The following is a 15,486-nucleotide window of genomic DNA, read 5'->3' on the forward strand; positions in this document are numbered from 1 at the left end:
TACAGTCTTACCACAGAATAAATTTCACATGCCGTCTCTCGCTCACTCTGCTGAGGGTCACAGTACAGACGCAACTTCTGGAGTATAATCTGGGACAAGAGAACAAACATATAAAAGAGAGAGTTTTTATTTGCTGGACCATATTATGGTGACAGGCTTTTATTTAGGTTGGTGATGAGGCAGGGGTGCCAAAAAGAGGTCACTCACAGGGACGGTTGTTTCAATATTGACTTTCTTGGCCACCTGAGTCTTTCCGTTAATGTAGATGGGAACAACTGGATCTAGGAGCTGCTCTTCTACATACGCTCCATCCACAAAACAAGTGATGCGTCTGGGCTTCACTAGGAACTTTAGCTGGTGCCAATCTGTGTCAAAGAGCCTCTATGGAAACATAAATCATGTTTAATAATAATAATAACAATAATAATTCCTTACATTCACTGTAAAAAAAAGGCTGGCTTCCATACAATCCCTTCTTGTTTCCCCAACACAAATAGAATAAGCTAACTTAATTGTCAAAGCGGATTGAACATAAAACAAATAATTTGTCCCCAGAAAACATTAAGAATTGTGTTGTTTCAACTCATTTTTATAAGTACTTTAAATAGCGCTTTTCTGGTTATGTAAATAAAATTGTCATTACATGTGAAGTATTAACCTGAGTGTTAATAAATTGTATTAGACAAATGCAGATGTAGAATGAAATATTTTATATTTTCTCATTTTTAATTTCGGTCCCACTTTATATTAAGTGTTCCTAACTACTATGTACTTACATCAAAAAATCAATACAATGTACTTACTGTGTTTATAATGTATTTGAGAACACTTGTGGTGCCTTTGAGTTGGGATAGAGGTTGGGTTATGAACAGGTTTGGTGGCGTGGGTAGGTTTAAGGGTGGGTTAAGGTGTAAGGGATGGTCAACAGTGTATTTACAAATGTAATTACAAAAGTTAATTACAGATGTAATTACATACTGGTATTTAATCAAGCATAAGTAGACAGTAAATACATGTATTTACACAATAAGTACATTGTAACAAACTATTAATTCTTATGTAAGTACATATTAGTTAAGGTCACTTAATATAAAGTGGGACCTTAATTTCTGCTTTGAGATTCTTCCTTCACTGTAAACGAGACTTTTTAAAGTAGCAAATAAAGATTACTGGAGTACATTTTAAAATTGAAGAAAACATTATTTCAGTCTTTGCTTAATTCAAAATCTAACTTGATATTTAATCAGTAGTTACGTGTGGAATTTACTTGCAATTTCTGACTGCAACTGATTTTCATCGTGTATAGATATTTTAATAATAACTAGGGCTAAACAATATATTGTTCCAGCATCGATATCGCAATATGCGCATCAGCAATAGTCAGATCACAAGATACGCAATGTTGAGTCTGAATTATAGTTGACCTTTTATTTTTTGTCTTATCTTATTTCTTCTGAAGGTGAAAATAAAACTTTTTTTTTAACTTGAACTAAGAATTTCTAGATGTTTGGAATAAAACCGAGACAAAGCAAAGTAAGAAAAGCATTTTTTTTTTGCGCTGTAATTCAATGTCTGTACCTGAATACTGATAGACTGCTCAAAAGTTGTGCTATTCAAACTATTTTGTGAAACTGTATTAGAATCGCAATGTTTATTGCAAAAAAATTTAAATATCGCAATATCAGATTTTTCCAATACTGCACAGGCCTAATCATAACTATATCCCATATTCCACGTTACTCAAAAAGTATTTACTGTAATGTTGATGAAAAACTTTGAAAAAAAAAAATCCACAAAATTAAGAGCCTTTATCAACACACTAGGTAATTTGGTAATAAATCTAATGTTGCATATTATTTAGTACAGATACTATGTAAAATGGTAGTGGGACTTTTTTTTAAAAAGAGATTTAAAGGGATAGTTCACCCAAAAATGAAATCTCTGTCATCATTTACTCACCCTTCACTCATTAAGTGTTTGAGTTTTTTTCTTTAGTTGAACACAAAAGAAGATATTTTGAAGAATGCTAGTTGATGTCACCCATCGACTTCCTGTTAGTATTTTTCTTCCTACTATGGAAGTGAATATATGCCACCAACCAGCATTTTTCAAGATATCTTCGTTTGTGTTCAAGAGAAGAAATAAACTCATAATTGTTTGAAACCACATGAGGAACAGTAAACGGTGAGGCAAGTTTTATTCCTTTAAAGGTGACACAGAAACTCCACAGATCTAAGTAACCCATCTCATGTACTCTTTCCATCTTACGAACTTTTACCTTCTGGAAAAAGATACAGAACTTTCCGCTGGAAACGGAACAGATTTAAGAACTCTTTTATTCCAGTGTCAATCAGACTATTGAACACTGAACAATAGTGTGTGTAATTATTTTGCATGTTGACTTACTCTTTTAAATTGTTATTGTGTTAGAACCTGCTGAAGTGCTGGGTGAGTCTACAGAAAATTTCCGCTTGAGGGACAATAAAGTATACAAACAAACAAACAAACAAACCTTGATCCCTCGGTCATTAAATATGACGGTCTGCTCTGTCTTCAGAGTGCTGGTGCAGGTGAAAATGACCGACTTGTCGGCTCCGTTCACAGTCACAGCGATCTGCTTCACCCCGTCCTGAGATAACACTCTTAAGAGGTCAAACTTCATCCAGTGAGCAGGATTCTTCAAGCGCAGAGTGGCAACAAACACAAAAGCTGGAGGAAGACCTTCTGGAAAGATTTCTCTGTGAGGAACACGTGCTGAAAGTCAACTCACTTCCAACCACAATTCAATCAAAATCTCATTTACATCATTTAAACACTTCATGTGCTTGAAATGCAGTTCATATTCATGAGATGTGGTAAAACAGACATCACCTGGTTTTGTGGGTGATGTCCATGCGAGGGCTGAGTTGTGATGCTCTCTCTGATATCAAAGAGCCCTGAACTTTCTGGGCCACCTGCTCGATCTTCATCAGGCTCATTAGATCAAAACCTTTCTGATCGTTCACCGTTCCAGGGATCCGCAATGGACACACTGATTCTGTGAATGAGAGAATCCAAAACTGGGTATATTAAGAGGAAAATTCAATATGTAATATATCTGTTGTTTCTTCTAGACCAGAGGTGGGTCACTGAACACTTGCATCCGTCCCCCGAGGTAGTTTTTAAAATGCTGCTTCTGAGTAACGGTTTGGTTTCAGAATTAGTAAATTAATGATGCAATACAAGTGAACGCCATTTGATGGCAGTATTGCACAGGGTACTGTTAGCGCAACCAGTAGAATTAGAACACACTCGACCGTTAATGACTGAAAATGAGTCAGGCAAAAAAAATTACTCTGAATGTCGTGTGTTTAAGGAAGAATGGACAACAAAATACTTCTTCACCAATATCCGACAGAAAGCGGTAGGTCTAATATGCCAAGAAAGTGTTGCTGTTTTTAAAGACTACAACCCCAGTGGCCGATCACATCGTACAAGCATTTACTTTCCAAAAACATGAGGTGCACCGCACTGCCTTTATGTTGACAAGGAAAAAAAGGAGGATTGTTAAAAAAAAAACAGTCATTGACTTCCTTACAATTTTTGCTATGATGGATTTCATTGGCTGCTTTTTCCGACATTTTTAACTACATTTTTTTTGTGTTCAACAGAAGAAAGAAAACCATAAAAGAGTAGAACCACTTCAGTGTGAGGAAATGTTCCTTTTTTGTTTTAAACTTTTTAAAACACTGCAAAAATACTGCAAAATTATATATAATTCATAAAAGTTTAAAATATATAAACTTATGCGATCTGCACTCTGAATTAAAAGTACAAAGGCTGTGATGGGGTGGCTTTCCCCAAGGGTTTCAAAGTGGACATTTGTTAATATGGAATTTTTAGACACAATGCATACTATTTTAAGGTACCAGCTTTAGTTCAATTTGTGTATGATAATAGACATGCACAGCATTCGACTGTTTTTTTTTTAAAGGAAGAACAATTTATGCTGACTTTAGCATCCCTCCACCACCCCGACACCTCACCTCTTAAGAATTACATACCCGGGGGGAGCGTTCTGGGGCCGGGCAAGATACTTTGCTCGATTCTCAACTTCTCTCTGTTGCCTGATAAGGGGAATAACACGCGTTGGGGTGTCTTCCCCGAGCTCAGAGCCCTCTCACCGGACAAGCACGCCAAATACGCTTTTTCTTAAACATCTGTAGGTGTGAACTTGTGAAAATGGTAATTTGATGCTTCACAAAACGTTGCAGACACCTTTACTGATATCAAAACGCTGTTTTGATGCAAAACAGCTATTCCTTCAGCCGATTAAGAAGCTTAAAGAACATCTAATCTACAGTAAATGTAAAACTAAATAAATCACTAAATCCTCTCGACACATGAAAGTGTAAAGCCTGCAGCTCACAACAAAGGTGGAAAGTTATTGCATACCATATTTAACAAACTGTTTACTTTTGCGCACATGGATAATTGAATATTAATCAGATGATGTCATTACGCTGCGGTGCTGTCTGCCAATCATTGCATTGCTGATCATGATTTCGAGGATTGATAAATCAGTACTTCACAACACACGCAGAGATCTTAGATCAGTTCATCCAGACATTCTAATCTGATTCGTGAGCTTGTTTGAAGAATCAAATTAGCCAGAGATCAGTTATTAAGATTAAAAGACCCAGGATCTGTCAAATCATCATAGATCAACTAAGCGAGGTACAAAAAACAGACGCCAGGTGTCAGAACAACAACAACTCTCCGATGAGTTTTGAAGAATGAAATAATCGTGTCAAATTGTCAACAACCAAATCCAGCTAATTGAGTAATACATGTATGAAGAACAGACCCCAGCTGAATGTAAGTGTAATTGAAAGAGAGAATTGTAAGACAAAGTGTATTATTGAAAGTTAACAACAGTTAAGTCTCCATTAAGCCTCTGCAGCTGATTTTTTTTATCTGATTTTGCATTAAAACATTATGCAAATCAGCTTTGAAGGGATATTCATTCATTCATTTTCTTAACGCCTTGGTCCCTTTTTTAATCAGGGGTCGCCACAGCGGAATGAACCGCCAACTTATCCAGAATGTTTTATGCAGCAGATGCCCTTCCAGCTGCAACCCATATCTGGGAAACATCTATACACACTCGTTCACACTCATCAACTACGTACATTTTAGCCTGCTCAGTTCACCTGTACCACATGTCTTTGGACTGTGGGGGAAACTGCAGCACCCAGAGGAAACCCACGCAAACTCAGGGAAAACATGCAAACTCCACACAGAAACGCCAACTGACCCAACCGAGGCATGAACCAGCGACCTTCTTGCAGTGAGGTGACGGCAGTACCTACTGAGCCACAGCGTCACCCGTTTTGAAGGGATATTTCACTTAAAAATTGAAATTACCAATCATTTACTCTCATGTAGTTTTAAACATTAAACATTAAACATTCTTTTTCTGTTGAACACAAAAGCACATATTTTAAAGAATCTTAATTGCTAGGACCCGTTGACTTCCGTGGTAGGAAAAATATACCATTGAAGTCCCAGGTACCAGCATTTTTCTTAATATCTGCTTTCTGAGTTCAACAAAAGAAAGAAACAAAATAGATTTTTAAAAAAGTGTCAACATTTTGGGAGGACTATCCCTTTAACAATAATCCAAGCAAAGAATCTGCATAACCATGCAACACTAAACAGTCACCAGTTCAAAAATAGCTTGGCTTGGAGGCAGGCATCATGACTTTGCAGACGATGACCAAAAGTCTCTACTCAGGATCAAACATGTTTAGGCCCCCAGTTTATTCATCATTCATTTTCCGATCAACTTAGTCCCTTATTTATCAGGGGTCGCCACAGCGGAATGAACCGCCAACTTTTCTAGCATATTTATGCAGCAGATGTCCTTTCAGCTGCAACCCAGTACTGGAAAACACCCATACATTCACACACACTCAGACACTATGGCCAATTTAGCTTATTCAATTCATCTATAGCGTATGTCTTTGGACTGTGGGGGAAACTGGAGCACCCAGAGGAAACCCACACCAACACAGGGAGAACATGCAAACTCCAAATGCCAACTGGCACAGCCATGACTCAAACCAGCAACCTTCTTGCTTTGAGGCGACAGTGCTAACCACTGTTTGACCCAAGTTTACATCCCTATAAATGTCACTAGTGTCAATGGTTATAGCAAAAAATGTGTTCCAAAGTCAAGCAGGACTCACCCTCGCACAGTTTCTGCTCCATCAGGTCCCATATGCTAGCAATGGAGTTGTAATCCTCCACATGCAGCACGTAAGTAGACGCTGGCTTATTAGCCATAGACACCAGCTCAGAATTAGTGATTTCATTTCCCACACCGACTGCAAACAGAACAATATTCTGCGCCCTGGCCTCCATAGCGGCGTCCTCTACGTCATCCTGTGAACGGCCATCTGTGAGAACCACAGCGATGCGGTTTCTGGGAGACTGGGAGGTGTGGTTGGGCATCCCGAAGACATGGTCTGTGGCAAACTTGATGGCGCGTCCAGTCCGCGTGTTTCCCCCCAGGTATGAGACGGAGCCGACCGCCTCGACAAGTTCTTGGCTGTTCTGATGCTTTCCCAGAGGAATCTCCAGTCGAGGGGTGTCACTGTACTGGACAACCGCTACCTGAGTGTGTCTGCTGCTCACGTCAAAGCCTTTGGTGATGTTGATGAGCCAACGCTTGGCTGTTTCGAAGTTAGGGACACCCAAGCTTGAGGAGCCATCGATGATGAATGCGAGGTCATTGGGTGTTGTGCTGCAACCTGCAAAATATTTGCCCATATGATCCACGTTACAATTCTTGAGCATATATAGAGTCAGGTTTGTTCAGAGTTTACCTGAATTACAACATTAAAGGGGACCTATTATTCAAAAATCACTTACATAAGGGGTTTAAACAATTGTGTAGCAACAGTCTGTGAATATAGCCATCTTATAATAGTAAAAATGTATACATATATATTTTTTTATAATCACACTTGATAAAAAACAGTCTACAGGAACACTTTGATTGACATTCTTCCTTTGTATGTGTCATCAGAGAGGAAAAGCCCCGCCCATTAGTGAGGATCTCTCCCTCACTAGCATGGGACATTAGTCTTGTTTTGGAATCTGCCACTATGCTGACACTTTTGTAGCTCCGCCCTCTTTTGAAAAGAGCTGGGACTACAATCTCAATTAAATGTTAAGAGACAGTCACCAAAATGGCACAATTGACATCAAAATCTAAATGGAGCAGTTTTAAAGAGTTATAAAAGATTATTTGTGGGGTATTTTGAGCTGAAACTTCTTGTACACACTCTAGGAATATCAGAGACTTATTTTACATTTGGGCACAATAGGGTCCCTTTTAACACAGAATAGAGAAAGAAAAATTACTGAAGATATTTTCATAATTGTTGACATAAAATGTACATTCAAGTTTATGGATCTGACAGATCTACATTGGATTCAGTTTATACCAGGGCTTTGCAATATGACAATATCTATTGTATAGACAAAATAAAAAGTCTGTTGTTTTATGGTTGTCACCGACTCGGTCCCAGTCATTCCCCTCGCTGGCCAGCAGAGGCCACCATCTCCGGACTTCTAAGCATTACATCAGGGGTCTCAAACTCGCGGCCCGCGGGCCATTTGCGGCCCTCAGTGCAATATTTTGTGGCCCGCGCCGACCGCTGTACTCTGACAGAATCAGCGGAGCGGGGAGAGAGAGCGCTCCCCGCTCCGCTGATTCTATCCGTACACAGCGCGCTTGTCACTGAATGCGCGTTGTCGCGCGCGTTCTGATCAGCTGTGTTGTCGCGCGCGTACTCAAGAGCGGTGTTATCGCACGCCTACTGAAGGGCGGGACCGAGGCTGTGTCGCGTCGCGGGGGCACTTTTAATCATTTTGGAAGGGCACTTTCTATGCAAGACTAAAAAGGGCATGTGCTCTGCACAGGTTGAGCCCTATGTGTGCACGTGCCTGCCCTGCATCTTATATATATTGATATTATAGGTAGATACAGACTGGTACAGACTGATGTGACTGGAGTGGGATGGGGGTGTTTTATTTATACATATATACTCCTTTTTTTAGGTGATGGAATGGAAGTTTTGAGTGAGTTCCCCCACTTTTTTCCCTAGGACTTCAATAAGTCAAAGTACAGGTCTAGACTTAATGATGATCATCTTCAAGCCATACTGAGGGTCTCAACTGCTTCCGCTCTAAAGCCAAATGTGGTTCAGATTTGTGAGAAGAAGCGCTGTCAAGTCTCTGGCAGCAAGAAGTAGGCAAAAGATGCCATGTTCAGAAGAACTGTTCATAATCTTCACTCAATGTTCTATTAATGTTCAGGACACTTCATGTTCAGAAGAAATAATTAAAACTGTTAATAATGACATTTGAGGACTTTTTTTGTGAAATCCCTTATGCGGCCCAACCTCACCCAGACTTTGCCTCCTGCGGCCCCCAGGTAAATTGAGTTTGAGACCCCTGCATTACATCATCCACTTACACTGATCTAGCACACCTGAACTGAATCAAGCTAACGACCCACGTACCCTTTATAAGCCAGCTCCAAACGCTCAGTCAGTGCGAAGTCTTGTTTAGCCCCGGCCAGCACTACTGAGCGTTAGTTCCTGCCTGATCTCTCGTGTACAACTCCAGCCTGTTTCTGACTCTGCTTCGCCTTCTGCCTGCCCACGAACCAAGCCTGATACACGGACTCTGATATTTGCTGCCTGCCCACGACCCAAGCCTGATACACGGACTCTGATACTCGCTACCTGCCCATGACCCAAGCCTGATACACGGACTCTGATTCACGCAGCCTGCCTTTGACCCATGTCTGGTAAATCCCTCTGTGTCTGTTTACCACCAGTCTTGATACCTTTAAGACGTTTGTTGATGTGTGTTTGCACATTGGTGCATATTGTGTGTTTGCGTGAGAGCTTGACAAATAAATACTGCATAATGGATCCCTCCGTGTCAGTCTCCTCATTACAATGGTGTGCTGCTGAGCTTTATTTTCTAGTGATGTTGCAAAATACATTGTTTACAGCAGGGGTCACCAACATGGTGCCTTAAATGAGATGCCTGTGGCCCTGTTAAAAAATTAGCTTACCATGGCACCACATACCAGTAAGCTGCATCTAATATTTTTTTTTTTAGCTATTCTTTTTAAATCACACTTGCATTGGTTGATATTTATCTTTCCAATCATTGCTAACAACTATTGTGAGAAATCATTAACATGATCAGTGTCTTCACATTGATGAATATCATTAAATATTAATAACATATAATTAAAAGTAAATTGAGCAAATTTGTTATTAGGAAGTGTGTATCAAACTGGTAGCCCTTCACATTAAACGATACCCAAGAAGTAGCTCCCAGTTTCCAAAAGGTTTGTGACTCCTGGTTTACAGCAATGTTTTTTTTTCATAATTTGGATTTATAGTAGTCTTACACACCACCACTAGGATGCTGACAGAAAAGTGAATAAGAGTATGGTGAGAAAGCTACAACCTTGAAAGAACAATGTTTACATTTATCATGTTCTTTAGCGATATTTAACAATAGGACTGGGATTATTAATATTTTTAGAAAAGTGTTTTAAATTTCATTAATATTTATTTATATTTGTACATTTTGAATTAAATATTTGCCAGATTATATAAAAAGTAAGAAAAATAGTCACATATGAATGACTATATTTTTGAGCATATTCTTTAAAATGTAAAAAATAAATAATTTTTTCTATGTGGTTATATGAAATTATGGTAATATTGCGCAGCCCTTGCAACTGCCTAACTGGTTGAGCTACAGGAATTCATCAATAGTGTCATTTAAATGCAGCTTTGTATTGGTAATATTAATCATTTACAACAAACCAATGATATATTGACTAAAAACAAACCGGCTTGAGTGTCCTCTTGTTGTAATCCACTGGTGTGCAGCAACAAAACACAAACAATCAGTGAACCAAACATCCATGGCTTCATGGTATGGAAGCAAAAAGCCAAGCAGCAGGTAGAAAATCCTGAGGAGAAAAAAAAAGAGAAATTTTTTAATTACTTTAATTTTTAAAGAAAGAATAATTTTTATACATAATAGTTTTAATAACAAATTTTTAAGTATGTTTTTTCTTGGCCATGATAACAGTAATACATAATATCTTACTAGATAGTTTACAAGATACTACTATTTAATAATAATAATAATGATAATTCGTTACATTTATCTACCACTTTTCTAGACACTTTTTCTTCGATGAAGCCAATTAGGATATAGGGATGGTTAGAAAGCCTTGATGGACAGAGGCCAGTGGGCAAACTTTAGATGCCGGGGGCTAAACCCCCATTCTTTTTCAAAGGACATGCTGGGATTTTTCACGACCACAGAGAGTCGGAACCTCAGTTTAACATCTCATCCGAAAGATGGCACTCACTGTGCAGTATAGCGTTCTTTTCAGTATAATGGGGCGTTAGGACCCACACAGACCGCAGGTTGAGTGCCCCCTGCTGGCCTCACTAACACCACTTCCGGCAGCAACCTAGCCTTCCTATGTGGTCTCTTGCATCCAGGTACTGACCTGGCGCAGCCCTGCTTAGCTTCAGTTGGCGACCATGTGAGAGTTGCAGAGAGCTAGCTGCCAGCAATTTACCCTAAATTGCGATTTAAAGGCTAACTAAGTTAATCTGGTTAGATTAATTAATTATTGTGGTTTGTTCTTCAGAAAATTCGAAAAAAGCAATTATAAAGGGGGTTCAAAATATTGACCGCACACATTTCCACACTCCATTAAACATCACTTGGGATGTTTACTTGTACTTGTACTTTACTCGTTACTTAGAAAAGTAATATTGTTATGTTGTAATGCATTCATTCATTCATTTTCTTGTCACCTTAGTCCCTTTATTAATCCGGGGTCGCCACAGCGGAATGAACCGCCAACTTATCCAGCAAGTTTTTACGCAGCGGATGCCCTTCCAGCTGCAACCCATCTTTGGGAAACATCCACACACACATTCACACACACATACCCTACGGACAATTTAGCCTACCCAATTCATCTGTTCACCTTTGGACTGTGGGGGAAACCAGAGCACCAGGAGGAAACCAACGCGAAGGCAGGGATAACATGCAAACTCCACACAGAAACGCCAACTGAGTCGAGGTTCGAACCAGCAACCCAACAACCGTCTTGCTGTGAGGCGACAGCACTACCTACTGCGCCACTGCCTCGCCCAATCGTAATGCATTACTTTTAAAAGTACAGTATTTACTCCTTTACTTACGCAAGAAGTTACTTTTTTGAAAATGTAATGTGAGTTACTTTTTAATTGTATTAATTAGCTTTTTAAAAATACTTTTCTTAATTCAAATTGAAGTAGTCACAATGAATCCAGCAGTCAATGAGAGAATGTGTTCATTATTTTGATTGCATTGAAGAAAAGGAAAAGGGTATCGCCTCAATGAACAGTGATTTTGTAATGAACACATTACTTTAAACTTTCAACAATTTAGATATACGGCATGTAGGGCTGGACCTAAAATCTAAATCTCGATTAATTAAACTTTTTAACCTGATTACGATTAATGAATGATTGTTTTATTTATCTATTTTTCCCTCATAGCTCACTGACAGGTTGTATATAATAAATAGCTCACATGTTACAAGTGAGAGATTTTTGAATGAAGGGTGCGTTACTTGATTTGAAAATAATTGAAGAAAACACACACTATCTACTGTCTATGATTATTTATTGAACAGCAACGTTGAACAACTGAAATTAAAACACACATTGCCTAAAACCAAGTCATTTTTTTCTTATAAAAAGAGAAAATAAATCCTGTTTGACCAGAGATCAGATGTGTCTGCAAAGTGGCTGGAGAAGTATAAATCAGCCTTTAGCAGAGCAGGGTCACGTGACTCCACATGTGATAGGGAAAGTAATCGAAAAAAAAAAATAGATTGGTTATAAGTTCTAAATGTCAATTTTGATTACTTTTCATTTAAATGCTCAGCCTTAATGTATATGTATAGCTCTGGACTTATTTTCTTATGTGTTTCTTAAAGGTAAACGAAGGTATGCTTATACAGTGTGTTGTTAATTGCAGAACTCCTCTATTAAAAAAAGAAAGAAAAGAAAAAACAAGTTCTGAAAGAGATCAAGCCTCAGCCTGGTAATAAAAAGTAACACAAAAGTAACTCAAAAGTAATGTAATGCATTACTTACTTAAAAAGTAACGCTACTAGTAACTTTTTTGGGAAACTCAATTTTGTAATGCATTACTTTTAAAGGTAACTTTCTCCAACACTACTTGGGACAAGAGCAGCACAGTGGCGCAGTGGGTAGCACAATCGTCTCACCTATGGTTCGAGCCCCGGCTGGGTCAGTCAGCATTTCTGTGTGGAGTTTGCATGTTCTTGCTGTGTTGGCGTGGGTTTCCTCCGGGTGCTCCGGTTTCCCCCACCAGACCAAAAACGTGATATAGGTGAATTGGATAAGCTAAAATTGTCCTAAGTGTATGTGTGTGAATGAGTGTGTGTGGATGTTTCCTATAGTGATGGGAAAGGCACCTGCTGGGTAAAACATATGCTGGATAAGTTGGCAGTTCATTCCACTATGGTGACCCCAGATTAATAAAGGGATTAAGCCGAAAATAAAATAAATGAATGAATAAATGCTTGGGATAAGAAAACTTTAACAGGAGAGCTTCAACGATTTATAAATTACAATTTTATTTGTTATTTAAAATGTAAATAAATGTGCAATATCTAACTACTTAATGTACATTCATTAATTTTCTTTTTGGCGTAGTCCTTTTATTAATCTGGGGTCGCCACAGCGGAATGAACCGCCACAACTTAATATGAGTTTAATTGAATCTATATCTAGCATAATTTAATTCACGTTCACTCAAAAACACTACTTTTTTTTTTTTAAATCATAAAATTACTGTGAAAATTTTCCAATCCAATGATCAGACAGTAATAATTTGATATCCAAAAACAGTGGCATTAATATGAATTTCCACTTAAAATTTTCTACAAACTCACTACAGGGTTCATGCACATTTTTACTACTAAAATTCAATGACTTCCAGGTAGGCATGGGACGATAACCTTTTTCAAGGTATACCACTGTTTGGAAAAGTAAAGGTTTTGAAATCGCCAAAATTTTCTAAAAATAAAGTTCCCAAGGTATGCGTAAGATTTTTTATTTACTTTTTTATTTACAACAGTATCTCCAGCAGAAAATATATCCAAAAAATGCCATTTAAAATTGTAAAGAAATCTAATGAAGACAACAGAAGTCAATGATTCATTTTCATTATTTAGCCTGACATGTTTACTGCTCCAATATATCTTAAATCTTTCAAAAAATTAAATATAGTATGTACAAAGGGGAAAAAGTTGTTGTTTTTTATCCAGACATTTAAAAAGAACATATTTTAGAGCACTAATCACAATACCGTGAAACCGTGATATTTTTATCCAAGGTTATCATACCGTCAGAATCTTATACCAGCCCATGCCTACTCCGGACTTTTAAGTAAATTTTCATGACCTAATGTTTCATGTAATGTCTATGTGTACATGGTAAATAACAAGAAAAACAATGCATGTTCAAAGTTATTATAGAATTTCATAAAACATGCAACAATCTATTTAGTTTGAATAAATATTTATATATATACAAACTGAAAACAAATATTCAAAGATGATTCCTTGAATTTACAAAATTTTTTTACGTTAAGTGGTTGTAAACTATTTATTTGGGCTGAATTTAAACAAATAAATTAAGTTGAACATTATTAAACTTAATTTGTTTGTTTAAATTCAACACAAATAATTTGAAACACTTCTGCATGCAACACTTTTTTCAGTGTATATATATATATATATATATATATATATATATATATATATATATATATATATATATATATATATATACGTACATTTTATTTAGATCATGCTCACGAAGCATTAACAATGTGAGAGCATGTGTTCGGCCATGGACAGAAATAAAGTAAAGACAACTAAACCATATTTAAGTATACAGATATTTGTTAAACTAATTTCCATGACTTTTCCAAAACTTTTCCAGGCCTGGAAAATGCCATGTCAAATTTCCATGACTTTTCCAGGATTTCATGACCGTATGAACCCTGTTACTAGTAAAACAGTTAGAACATCCAATATTTCAACCAACAAGTAAAAGAAAGAAAAGTAAAAAGAAGTAATTCTCTCACCAAAAATGTCCTGGATATCCACAAGTTGAAACAGCCAGTCGCCACCAACACACTACAAGACAACAGCTAAAAACGCTCTCATCACTGACATGAATTACAGTGCAGTGCTGCAGGAACAGTGTGCAGATGGCAAGGTACAGCCACAGACTATTTTATATCTGCACCCACAGTGACGTACTGCCTTTCCTGGGCAGAATGAAAGAGCGACAGGCATCAGAGAGAGGGAGGAGTATGGGCTTAACCCTCCACAAAACCATCTTCAAAGAAAGTCAAGCCAAATGGCTCCAAGCCTCCAATCCTTAGGCCCGATCCGCAAATAGCGCAGTCCAAAAAAGCTCTTTATTTTTTTCTGCTGTCATGCATTGAGTTATTTAGAAGAGTCCACTGACATTACATTAACATCATGTCTGTGCGATGTCTTTTGTGTTAGGACTCTTATCCTTCCAGTAGCACATAGCTTGTTTCCATCAGCTTAGGCCAGATACTTAAACACAGATGTTGGCGCCTTGCTTTGACTCCTAATACTGGGAAATAACTCTTTGGGGACCACCGTCGTTCTCCATCGGCCTGTTTATGAATAAAAAAAGATGTTTAGAAGGAAAGGAGCACATCCAACCACATTAGTACCTGAGGAAGGAGTATGTACCTGTGAGCTGTTTTGCTAAACGTCCCTGTGTATATATTTGTACACCACAGACTTGCACACAGATCCGCTGTTCAAACACATTTATGTATTAGCAGAGCTATTTTGGATCAGAGGTGGGCTCCTCCGGGTACCAGAGGAATCACATTAGACAAAAATAGAGGAGACATAAACAACTGAACTGAAGCATAGGTGTTTGGTTTAATGGTGTGCAGTGTTTATAATATGATGTAATGAAGTACAATGCATTTGTTGTGTGGAGGATCTACGGTAGAAGAGCGTTGGAAATAAATGTGGGATTCACCTAAAGAATGGGAAATGGAAATGTTTCTGCTTTTCTTCATATATTGAGAGGAGGATGGTCATGATATTTGCTGAATGCGAACTCTAGATGTTCATGATAAATATTAAGCAGTGTTGAAATACTCGCTTTATGGCTATAAGATGTCTCTCTCTAGTGGACTTAATGAGTACAACCAGGGTACAACTTGCATACTTCAATCAGTCTATGGGAACATCTAGTGGTCAGAACAGGAGCTGCACGGGGTTTTAAAATAAAAACAAAT

The 15,486-nt window shown here is 37.9% G+C and overlaps 1 protein-coding gene across 2 annotated transcripts in view; it reads right to left on the bottom strand.

The window, feature by feature from the left end:
- The window catches only part of si:ch211-106n13.3, a 58,467-nt gene extending 51,654 nt beyond the window's left edge, over window positions 1–6,813 (bottom strand). For both annotated transcript variants that reach the window (NM_001045014.1, XM_087239766.1), the window contains 5 exon segments: window positions 12–89; window positions 208–381; window positions 2,513–2,738; window positions 2,872–3,037; window positions 6,231–6,813. In NM_001045014.1, coding sequence (NP_001038479.1) covers window positions 12–89; window positions 208–381; window positions 2,513–2,738; window positions 2,872–3,037; window positions 6,231–6,813 — 1,227 coding nt within the window.
- Between the last annotated feature and the right edge of the window lie 8,673 nt (window positions 6,814–15,486).

Source organism: Danio rerio, chromosome 2 (assembly GCF_052040795.2).
Source record: "Danio rerio strain M-AB ecotype USA chromosome 2, GRCz13ab, whole genome shotgun sequence".
Lineage (NCBI taxonomy): Eukaryota > Metazoa > Chordata > Actinopteri > Cypriniformes > Danionidae > Danio > Danio rerio.